The sequence below is a fragment of the Sturnus vulgaris genome, chromosome 1 (assembly GCF_052056855.1).
Source record: "Sturnus vulgaris isolate bStuVul1 chromosome 1, bStuVul1.hap1, whole genome shotgun sequence".
Lineage (NCBI taxonomy): Eukaryota > Metazoa > Chordata > Aves > Passeriformes > Sturnidae > Sturnus > Sturnus vulgaris.
The window spans coordinates 134,573,514-134,586,106 of record NC_142243.1 but is presented as its reverse complement, the minus strand read 5'-3'; the positions used below and the strand labels follow the sequence as shown (position 1 = coordinate 134,586,106).

General features: G+C 42.6%; 1 protein-coding gene across 3 annotated transcripts in view; it reads right to left on the bottom strand.

Annotated features, from left to right (window-relative positions):
• MATN2 (matrilin 2) overlaps positions 1-11,605 on the bottom strand; it is a 67,516-nt gene extending 55,911 nt beyond the window's left edge. For 2 of the 3 annotated variants that reach the window (XM_014879803.2, XM_014879800.2), the window contains exons 1-2: positions 11,538-11,605; positions 2,990-3,151 (exon numbers count right to left, since the gene is read on the bottom strand). In XM_014879803.2, coding sequence (XP_014735289.2) covers positions 2,990-3,116 — 127 coding nt within the window. In that variant the 5' untranslated portion in view covers positions 3,117-3,151; positions 11,538-11,605. The remainder of the gene's footprint in view (positions 1-2,989; positions 3,152-11,537) is intronic. The other variant, XM_088177576.1, reaches the window with a different exon arrangement.
• Positions 11,606-12,593: the final 988 nt, after the last annotated feature.

The following is a 12,593-nucleotide window of genomic DNA, read 5'->3' as shown; positions in this document are numbered from 1 at the left end:
TGCACAACTACAGAAACAATTCTTTAAAATATACATATATCTGCATGAAAACAGCATCTTCCAGCAACATAATACAAATTCTTTTATTACTTACATATCTAATATGCTCTAAGAAAGATTAAGAAAATGTTAAAAGCTAATTAATTTGGAACAATTGACAAGTTTTAAATACTTGGAAGTCTGACTCAGTGTTTAATAAAAGAAAAACTTGCAAAGCAGTTTGGTTTTGAAGGGCCACATAGTGAGAGTTCCAAAAACTCTATTTTTGATAGATACTTGAACAAAATATTTTAGCTCTTTCACACAAATTATTAGCCATAGTAATAATCATTTTAAACAGCAATAAGCAATGCAAGCACCTGCCAAATTAAACCAACATGCTTTGAGATTTAGTTGAAAAATTGAGGAATAGGAAAAAATATGTGTCTTTTTAGACACAGCTTATTCCTTCAGAAGACTGTTAAAATGTACAGGCAATTAGACCTGACAAGACTTAAGAAATCTATGAAGTATTAGTGCATGGCTGATGAAAGATTAAATCCTCCTAAACCTGGATCTCAAAGTGCCTTTTCTCTCTATATAGACAATCCCTCAGAATTTTTCATGCATTCCATTTTATTTAATTTAATTTGTCAGTCTCCTAGAACAATGACTTTTACTTCTGTACTTGGACACTACTGGTATTTTACCAGTAAATAGTTATTATAGCAGTACAGTTCTGTTTTTAAAATGGTGAAAAGAAGAAAAAAGGAATAAGATTATTTTATACTTACATAGCATCAACTTTCATTTTAGTCCTGAAAAAGATACTTCCATCCAACCTTAATTTTTATTACTTTTCCAGGTACCTGTTGGTTCTTTGCAGCTATTTTGCTCCATTTTGCCTGCCAAGCAAGTCTTTACACAACAGCAGCAATTGTCATCACCACCACTACTTATAATATACATACTATATAGAATGTGACAACTTCTAATCCTTGTTAAGTTGCTGGAATTCTGGAGTGATTTTACTAAGTCTATTACTTGATGTCACTGAGATCATGTTTTGGCCCTGCTCTTTCTCATGCCATTTGAGGCACACTCAATTTTCCAGCACAGTGGCACTTTACACATTCTGTTCTTTACAGAGATGCATGTTTTTACCATGCCACTGTTTCTATACATTGCATTTCTATGCATTGCTGCAGGTGATCTAATTTCATGAAACAAAATGCAAGGCCCAAGAGTCTGACTGCAAACTGCCACGTACTTCTATGGGCTGGATCAGAGAATGTTCCAAGTTTTTTGCATCATTTAATGTCCTGAAAAGGTTCCTTTAACCAGCTGCTTGCATCCTGCACATGCCAAACTGAGTAGGGATCCAGTGGTTTCCAAATGCAGGAACCAGAAATCTCCTGGCTTTTGAAAGAAGAAATAAATAATTTAATCTACACATATTGATTTATACTGAGTGCTAAAGCCTTTCATGTATTTTCCACTATTTAAATTTGAAAGACAGGCTATAAAAGGAATTTTTAAAAATAACAGGAAAAATGGCAACTGAGAAATGTGACACTTTTACTTTCTCCACATAACACTTTGCCTCTGCACTCATTTCCTAGAAAGATGGGCAGTTTATTCCTTAAAGTAATAAATTCATTTAGGGTATTTGCTAGGAACCCTAAAATATTCCAGAAGAGCTCGTATATAATCAATTTTAGAATTCAGGACTTTAGGAAGTTTGAGATTCTTTTTAAGTAGGGTGTGAATGTGGGTATTTCTCTTTGTTGTTCTATATCCATCTTTTTTTTTTTTAATTAGATCTCCAGAGCTGTGGTTTTCAGCCTTCAGTGGCAGAACCCCAAGTGTTTCAGGACCGCATTTATTAGTTTTGAGGAAGATGAATAAGAAATAGAAATCTGCTGTTCCTGTTTCAAATCTGTCCTATTGGAATTGAAAACCGACGCTTTTAAGTTAACAGATTGTGAATGGTACTTTATGGAGTTTTACATCATTTAAAGGATTACATGTTATTTAGAGAAGAGTTTCACTGATAAAACTTGGTGCTCTTCTCTCTGTCACCCATTCTGCCATATCCTTTCTTTCTTCCTCTTTCATCCCAATGTATCTTCTGCAGGACATTTCACATTCCTCATGTTCACTTGGGTTAGGCAACCTTTATGGAGTCCATCTCCCAGTGGCATCAGAGAGGTATCTGATGAGATCTACTGCTAATCCAAATCATTAATCCCTAATGGTAGGCTGTGTTCAAACCCCATCTATGCTGTGTTTTCATAACCTGACAATTACTTTAAACAATTAGCAAAAGATAGTTATTCTAAGTCACAAACTGTTAGGAAATGAAAAAGTTGACTGCTTGGTGAGGCACAGGTGATGACCAACAATAGAGAGATGAACTTTAGGTTTTAAAATATGACAGCCCACAAGCTGAAACTGATACACCCTGTCCTAAGATTTTTGGCAAAAGAGAAAAAAAATAGTTCATTATAAAAAATTGCTCATTATAAAATAAACTACTCATTATAAATAAATCTGACAAGATAAAGGGATTAGCATCAAGTAATGACAAGCCTCATTTCAATAGCCACAAATTTCCATTCTATCATCTTTATGCACATTACACACATGTAGACAGCTAAAACTTTCCAGCATGATAAAAGACTTATTTGACAGAACCTCCATGGACCAGCGTGTGTTTTCTCTAAATGCTGAAAATAAAGGTGTTTTTTTTTTCAAGCCAACAGTCCAGTAGCAAATATTTATTTCATACCACTTACATAAAGTAAATCTGGTACCCCAAAAGTAAATACATTCTTGCAACAGCTGCTATCTGGTCAACAAACTTCACCACATACCTGCTGGCAAATGAAAATCTCTTTTTTATTATAAACTAATTCAGACAAGGTTTGGCCAGCTCTTATGCCTTTTATCATTCGTATTTGAGACAGCTTTTGGTAGTGGTGTTTGGGGTATTTTGTGTGTAACTTACCCAGTAGAGACTGTGTGTTAACATCTCTTCTTTGGGCGAAATGTCTTCCAGAGAGATCTTTTGCCATGACAGTGGAAAGCAGAGCGTGTGCAAATAGCAGAAGGAAACACACAATCATTTTCTTCATCTTCACAAAACAGAGGGACACACAAGGATGTAAAACTGCAGTAGAGGAGATAAGGAGATAAGTTCTTTGATTACATAAAAAGGTGCATTCCAACCACATCAGTCACCCAGCAGCATTGCTTCCCTTCCATCACATACAAACATGCAGATAACTGGCACCAAATAATACATACAACTTCAAGAAATAAAGTTTACATAATAACATAGCAGTTGGCAGTCCCTGTATAGCATTTCTAAATATTGTTAGTTGAAGTCCATAGTTAACATTGACAACAATTCATAATAATCAAGTATTTTTAAAGCAAGAAAAGGAAGTTTGTTTCACTCAGCCTGTCAGCACAAACAAGTTTGAGGAGGACAAATATATTTTTATTTTCCACTCAGTGCACCTTTGCAATTTTTTTCAGAAGTTTAATGGCTCCTTTATTCTGAGGGATTCTTGCTTCAGAAAATATTGGAGAATTAAAACAGAGAGAAGAAAATATGTTTCAGAAACAGCAACTATAAATGTGAACTGGTGATAACTCGTGCTTACTTTTTGGAAAACATGAAGATAAGAGTGCAAGATGAATCTTGTTTACAGGAAGAGATTCCTGAGGACTGGCAAGAAACTTGCCATAGGTTCTGGAGGAATTTTATCACGCAGAAGAACAAACTGACAGACAAAATTTCTACATTAAGAGATGATTCCTGACCAGGAGCTTGTTAATGCACCACGAAAAGCCGTGGCTGACTCTGCTACAAACAGAAAACAAAGACTGACATGCTAGAGACTCATTTTCTGGCTGTGTTCCCCATTGGTGGTTTCCTCAGACTGAGACTCTTTCTGCCCTCCCCCAAACCTTCATTGTTGTGGTTGAGAGCATCCGACAGGAGCTAGATTCAGTCTTGGAGTGGGTGGTATGATGAAACTTAGTAAAGAGCTCCCCTAGGTGTGCAAGACATGGAGAGAACTACCCACTTTCATAACAAAGAACTGTTTTAACTGAATCTGAGGTGAACTTCTGAAGCAAATTTTAACAGTAACTCTTGGTGATGTAACTAAGACTTCAAAACAATTTAAACAGGGCCCTAAACCTGATAAGCAGATATATAACAGAAGCCAATTCATGCTTCAGTTCTGAAAGATAATTTTTTCCCACCATGAGCTATTCACTGGCAGAAAGGAAAATTCTGAGTGAATATTTTCTCTATAATAAAGATATTTTGTTCATTATTTTTCAGTTTTTCCCGTGCAACCATTACACATAATGTATTTTTCTATCAATTTATTTTTCTTTTTGTATATCCTACTCAGCAGCCCTAAATGCAGACACAACCATTCTGGTGCATATGTCAAAATGAGTCTTTGCACTCGAAATGCCCAGCCTTATTTCAGTGTTCAATATTTTCCAGTAATATAATATAATTATATTATTATATTTAATATAATTATTAAATTTAATATAATTATATTATTATAATTAATATAATATACGATTTAATGACATTCAAACTAGGAAAGAGATGGAAATAGCTGGTGTTTATAAAAATGGTCACAAAAAGTTAAATTTCTGGGCATCTGGATGGTATTCTTGCTAGAGTTTTTCCAGTGTTCAAGTCAGAAACAGATGAACACCGGGAACACCACACACCACTGGAAATGGGACTATGTTTTGCTGGAGGCAATGGTTGTTACAACTGCAGATCACCAATCCCAGGTCTCTTCACTCCTCAGAACAGAACACAGACAGGGCTGTGCCAGGGGTTTCCTCTTGCTCAGGTCTGCTCATTCAGCACACAGGCAAATGGACCTCAAGGATACTTGCCAGTTCTAGCACTGATGTTTTAGAAAATCAGAAGCCATGATCTCAGGGCTAAAGAGAATAGAGAAATATCCTTTTTACAAGGCTGTTACAGGAACTAGGCACGGACAGAATGCTCAAGAAGGCCGCCTGGCTCTTACTACTTATCAGAGGCCTAACCCATCCCTCCTTTCTATCCAGCCTAAAGACCTGTGAAGATGGCACTAAACTCTAATTAAAGCCATTTTAGTTGTGCCTGATGGCACATTAAAGAACCAAGGACAATGTGGCAGAGCCTTCATAACACACTGCTAAACGACCCAGCAACAGCATGATGCCAAAGGAAATGGCAATAAAGCAGTGTCTCAGGATAGTTCCATCCCAAAATAAACCCTCCTACATTCTGACACTTAACATATTTTATACCTTCGTAGTAATTTTTGATATTTGGTCCATTTCAGATTCACTACACTCACAGCTGTCCATAAGCAACTCCAGAAATAAGAAAAAAAGTATTTGTTGTGATTTGAAGTCCTTGAATTCTGTGAGGAATTACGATTAAATATATGATTAGCTGACTATATAAACTGAGTTGCCTCCATAATTATTCATAACCAGCTGAGAACACATTCCCAAAGTACCAAACTTACAAAGTCATATTTTTTTGGCTACCTGGAGAATATATTTCAGGCACTTTGATTCCAGCTGTCAAGCACTATACCATTGGGAACCAACTCCCCTGGGCAGCTCCAAGACCAAGCCACTGCAAGACAAACATCCTGAATAGCTCAAAACAAACAAACAAACAAACAAACAAACAACAGCAAGAGGACGTTTGGCAGTCCAGGGAGCTCTACCAGGTTGAGCACCAGATTCACCAGCTTCCACTGCTCTACTGCTCTACGCACAGTTAGAGGAAGAAGAGTAGAGCTTTCACAGCAGCTTTGGAGCACTCAGTGCAGCACAGTGCTGTGCTGGACACGTGAAGAAGCTGCTAACAGAGAAGAGACAACTGCTGCTCACAGAGGTACAATCTGGTGAGGGCTGCTGGCAGTATCTGCAGCTGTCTAGAAGAAGTTTGATACAAAAGAGGAGATTCTCCTAGAAGATGGCAAGTAAACAGAAAGGCTCTCTGTTCTTTTAAGGCACCCCTCATTCCCTAACTGGCTGCTAGTCAAGAGCTGAATATTGCCTTTGTGTGTTCCTATCCCTTTTACCTGTACTAGCTTAGCCATATACCCATGCATCAGAGTAATTTTTCAGATGCACTGTTATGGACTTTCATGAACCACAATGTAGGAATACTAAAAAATAAAATTGAGATTTCATCTTTAAAATATATCAAAACTACCTATGTCCTTTGTTGGACAGCAGTGAAACAATACAAGCCTGTTTCTACGCTTTCAAATCTATTTCCATGGAAGTCTCCTTGTAAGGGATAGATGGCTATTTTGGGCAGAGACACTACTGAATATTCAGTGTCAGTGGTGATAAGTCAGTGATCTTCTCCACTGCCTGATGCAGGTTATTAATATTTGTCTTCTTCACTGTGATAATTCTTAAATAATATCAAGGGAAAAGAGATGCTCTGTGGCTTATGCCAAAGTCAGTGTCCTTCCATCTCTCACCACACTTCAGGAAAATTTATTTCACAGAGAACAGAAAATCACCCCACTGGCCTGGAAGATCACCTTTTTTCATTCAAGTACCTTAAAATATACCTGTCTTTGCTGAGCAGATCACGCTGAAAAACGAATTGGAAAACAAGGGTAGTAATATGTTTCAGCTCATACCTTCTGCTCCTCTGTGTGGTCTCCCTCCTTGTCTTGTAGTACAAGGTTCCTTCCAAGGCTAAATCAGAAACATGAACTCCACAAATCCCTACCTCTCTACCTTATCCAGCTACCATCAAAACTGGCACAATGCACAGAAGGGGAAATTCTCAGTAGTTATGTGGAACATCAACACCTGCAAATAGTATCCCCTCTCTTGAATGAACCCTGTATCATTTCTCATCATAGATGGGAGGGAAAGAGAAGACAGAAAAGCACCAGAGGCAACAGTTATTAGCACTACAGATGTTGCCTTTGGCTTTTCTTGTTTCATAGTTAAAAGAGACAGCCATTTATTCTCATTAAGCTTCCGATCTAAGTTCAGTGGTTTTAAGTTAGAAAGACTATAAGTGCATAGAAGAGAACCATTCTGGAGTTCTTTCAGCACTCCTTACTATCTCCCCATTTTTAAGAAACAGGAAACTGATCAAATCAAAAACTTTCATTAAAGGTAAATGAACTGCAAACAATCTATGTGAGTCAATAAAATCAGAGTCTGTTTCCCCAATTTAGCAAACATGGTGAGTTACTTGGAAAAATAAATGAGATCTTATTACATGAAAGCCACAAAATACCTCTTTCTCAATCCCACCATCTCAGAAAAAAAAAAAAAAAAAAGGCTGCAAGCACTGTAAAGCCCTTTTAAATATCAGTTACAATATATTCCAAAGTACCTCACTATCCACAAGCCAGTATATGCATTACTAGTTATTCATTAAAATCACTATGTAGCATGGGCATCAGGATATAGAGTATTAGTAATTTCCTCCGTCTTTCTGGACCAGTTGCTGACACAGACATTTTCCAGTTCTAAAAAAGAGCTATAGAGGCCCACAGAGTCCAAATAACAAAACATCTGTCCCTAGCAATGCAGGTGTTGTGTGGGAGCAGGTGGTCACAATTGGGAGGGTGATATTTAGCACATCAGCAAGAAGCACCATCTTGCCTTCATCATTACAAAGGAGCAATCTACTGTCATCCTGTTCCACCACATAATGGACTGGATTTTCTGCAACTCCTTGCTGCATAAGGAAGGCTTCACTAGGCTTAGCAGCACAGGACAAGTAGACACCGATTCAAATCATGACTATCAACTGCATTTCACCAATAGATTAAATCACCAGGAAGAAACGAGGTTGCAGGGTGCTGTGAGTTTGTAAATTCCTCGCGTGCTGCTCAGCCCTGATGGCAGGCACTGGGTGCCCATGAACCTACCCACAACTGTACCATGCCCTGCAAAGCAGCAGAGCAGTACTCACTTGTTGAAACATTTTTAGCTCCTTTTAAGAGGCTACCTTGGACCACTCATGCTGTCAGTAGCATGAGATAAATCCGGGAAACTCATTACCTGAAAGTCAATTAATAATTCTTGTGTATTTTAAGACAGCCAACTCAGTTACAAACAGCTTTCAGTAGCACAGCAAACCACCACAATAACAAAACTGTTGACTTGGCAACATCAGTCTTGTATCAATCTGAAATAATAAGTGTCCAGACTTTATGAAAAACCTGAATCTGCAGTGGATTTAGGACCAGAAGTTGTGTACTCCAGTGAGAGAGGACTGGGACAAATTCTTTGCATGGGTCCACGAAGTTTCATGGCTACAGTTTATTTTGTGTCTGCAGTAGGGCACAGTCTTAGCATGTGATAGCAATGTCTGTTCCAGACATGTCTGCATAGTGGTGGGGACAGGTGACAACCACAGACTCACAAAGTCTTCCACCTTTGTCTCCTATGCTTCTATACAGTCCTGCTCATCCAGCACATAAGTTACCTTGGCAACTGAAAGGATATTCCAGTGCTTTCTGCAGTGAGAGATGCCCCTGCCTTGCATAGGAATTGGGCTGCAGCTGAAATCTCCACCAGTACCTATTTATTCCAGCTGCTGTTGCAAAATCCCCCATTTAATTTTATTTGGAATAATAAAATTAAATGTGACAGTGGAGTAAATTAACTTAGATTTTGAAACAGTACAGGAAAGACCCAAAATGCATTACAGAGCAGTTCCTAGAAGAGGAGGTGAATGACATTTGGTCATCAGCCAAATATGTCCACAAACCCAACCCTGTACATGATACCCATGCACAGAGCATAACCGAAGGTGCTACAGGATACAGAAGGGCAACCACATTCTGGAAGCTGTCCAAAGAGTGCAGGGGATGGAGAAAGGACAACTTGCCTATCCAAGTACAGAGGCCAGATAAGCACACACATGAATTGATGAGTTCAGGCAGTGAAACACACAGCATATCAGAAAGAGCAGAGATCAGCATTCGATTTTATTGTCAGGTGTAAATACCATAGTAGGACTTCTACACAACAGACTCTGTTATTTAATGGGCTTAGAGTATATGTACTACATATATAATTTAATTTTCTACAGCTCTAATGAAATGAAGAAGACTAAGGGATCTGTTGCTTAATTTAAAGTCATCCATCTGAATGACATACAGACTTCCTGATATCACTGTTGTGAAATGAGTAACTACTAAATCAAATAATGATAGAATGATTTAGGTCAGAAAGGACCTCTGTAAGCCATCAGGTCCAACCCTTGCTCAGAGGTGAAGTTGTGGACCATTTCAGTAACTTCAGAAACTCACCACATAAAAGTTAATGGTGTTGCTATAGAACAGTACGCCCATACTATGGTTTACTCTGCATAGTTTCCAGTGGTCAGACAGCAAGCTCTAGCAGTGGGAATTCTTATTTTATGACAGCATCAGTCTCCATGCCATGATTTTCTTCAGTTGCAACTTGGACAATAGACCTTTTCATTATCTTGTTCTTTTGAGAAAGAATCATTTGCACTTTCTGGTAGTGAATCTCATCTAGACATCAGAGTTTCCATAACATGCCCAGAAGAGCAGCATGGTAAAACTGAGAAAATTCACTTTTACCATGCAGAGTAGGTATTTAAATGAAAGCATATATTATATGACATATGATACACATGTAGGCTGCTTAGTTTTGGTTCTAAAGTAGTCACAAACCATAACAGACTGTTAACTGCAAACAGAAATATTTGGGGAAAAAAAGGATACAACAGTTCTGAAACTTATTTGCAAAGTCACACTGACCCCAGTACCAGCACCACTGTAAACCAATAATTTGGGGATTAAACCCACTCCATTCCAAATACTCTTAACTCATAAGGAAAATGTTAACAATGAGTACACTGTATAAAAAGAGCTTGTTGATGACACCCACAATATAATTAAATAGTGCTTACTGTTTTACCCTCCTATGGAGATGGTTTATAAGTCACAAGAGAGTATTTAGATCTGATTAGCCGTTCCCTAGTTTGCCTGGACTAAAACATCTTTTACCATCACAGCTGGGTCCCTGAGTCCCAGCTCATAAACTGTAGAATGTGCACTCCCTTTTCATGAGAAATCCCAGTGAAGTCAATGGCAAGACTCATATAATTAGGTGTGAATATTGAGTGCAGGATTAAGGATCTTAACTGCAGCTTTGTGTAAATGAGTGCTGCACTTTCTGAAGATCTAAAATAAATCAAATTTAATTTGATGAATATCACAGTGATGTACAGGATATGAGGAAAAGTTCAGAAAATCTCATGCTTAAAGCTGAGACATCTACATGAAAAGCATAATACTCAAAAATTATTTTGCAGATTTTGTAGGATTTAATGGGAAAGCCATATGTGTATTTTATTTAGCTCTTGATTTAAGGAAAATTTTTGATGGGATACGGTTTGGTAATTTCTTCTGAAGTAGTCAGCTATCTTACAGAAGCACAGCTATAACACGTAACACGTCACCTTTTCAGACCTCAGTCAGGATCATTCACACTTCGAATGATGATCCCACAAGCAAACCCAAGCATTTAGGAAGTATTACACAAATTAGCAGGTTGTATTCTTCTCCCTCAGTCAATTTTCTACAGTTTAGCACTGATAGAGGCCAGTTTGACACAGAAAGAACTGTCTTCTGAAACAGGAATAGGTGGTCATTAAAGGTGCCATGATAATTTTTGCCATATTAATGAGCACCATCTCAGGAGGGTTTCCAGGACAAGTGTATGACATTCAGCAAACAGTCCCTCACTCCTTCCACCAGCAGCCAAAGCAGCGAGCCCGGGCAGCCCCTACCCTGCACGTCTCAGGCGGCTCCTTCAGCGCAGAGCTGCCTGTGGCTGTAGCCTGGCACGGGGAGAAGCCGCAGCCCGCGCTGCTGGTAAAGACACCTGCAGGCTACTCCTCCAACACGATTCTAAGCCAAGCTTGGTTCCGATGTTACACTGATCTTACAATACGGGGCGGGGGGGGTTTCCATACAGCAGAATCACTGTTAAATGAGTTATTGCGGCATGCACGGTGGGGAGAATAAACGAAGAGTTTGCTCAGACCCACGCAGTCCAAAGGAAAGGGAAACCCTTCTCCTGCGAGCTACACCACGAGCAGCAAACCGCTCCAGTGGGACCCAGGCAAGCGAACATCCAACCCAGCCGCAGATGCCGCCGTGGCCCCTCGCCTCGGCCTCCCGCTCCCCGCCGGGCCCCCGCCGCCCCCGCTGCAGCCCCCGCCGCCCGCGGGGCCCTCCCGGCCGGTCCCCACCCGGAGGGGCCCCCGGGGCAGGGCCGTCCCTCCGCCGAGCCGAGGCCCTGGGGCGGGGGTGGCCGCTGGCAGTGCAGAGCCCCGGGGTGGCAGCGATGCCGAGCCCCGCCGGGCAGCGCGGGACAAGGCGGAGTGCGGTGTCCCCGGGCGGAGCGCCGCGGATCCGCCTGGCGGGCGGGAGAGGTGAGACGAGGCGGGGCAGGGCAGGCGGCAGAGCCGGGCTTACCTGAGGGGCTGGCGGGGCCGCTCCGCTCGGCGCAGGCAGCGGCGGCAGCCGAGAGCGAGCGCGGAGCCTCCTCCCCTCGGCGCGGCCCCGGACGGCGCTCCCCCGCCCGCCCCCCGGGAGCAGCCGCCTCCCGCCAGCCCCGTCCCTGGCGGCAGGAGCCCGGCTCGGCCCTACCGAGGGGAGGGAAAGCAGTGAAGTCCCTCCATAGAGACACCGACTGCCCTGCCCAGACCTCCAGAACCGGCGCGGCGCCGGGAGGCCGCGGGAGGAGCCGCGGAGAGCCGCGTTCCTCTCTCCTCAGCCGCCTCTGCCGTCAGGGACGCGGTCCTGGTTCTTCACTCATGTTCCCCTAAGGGGCACGACTTGCGTTCTCGCTCCCTCCCGCCCGTCCCGTGTGTGGACCCGGGCTGTTCTCCCGCTCCCTCCCGCCTACCGCGAGGAAAGGGAGGGAATCGACGGCTCTCTCGGGACCCGGGCTGCCGGCCCCAGGCGTTCCCGCCTGATCCCGAGGGACGCGGGACCCGCTCCCTCCCGCCAGCCCCGTCAGGGACAGGGGCTGCCGGCCCCTCTGGACTCTCGGCCGCCGTGGCCCCGGCCCGGCCCCGCCGCCCCGCGCACCTCGGCCCCGCTTCTGGTTCGTCCCTGCCAGAGCTGTCCCTGCGCTGTGGCGGGCAGCCAAGGGAGCTCCCGCAGCCCCAGGAGCAGCTCTCCCGGAGAGGGCTCTCCCGGAGGGGCCGTGGGTCCCTGCTATGGAAAAGCGGAGTGCTTTCTGTCTGGCGGCTCAGTGCATCCTTCCTCTGCCAGCACCGTTCTTCCCGGGCCGCAGCCTTCCAGGGAAGCCGACCAAGGGAAACGTCGGGGAATGGAAATCCCATTCCCCGAGCGCAGGACCCGCGGGCCAAGGCAAACAGTCCCTGGTGATTCATGCGGTGTCTGCCACCGCGGCGAGCCGGTGGGAGCCTCCGTCGGGGAAAACGCTGAGGGAAGCGTGAAATAACTTGGCCAAATAGTAGGCACCGTCGTTTCTTAGCTGACACAGCAGGGGCGCGGTCAGTA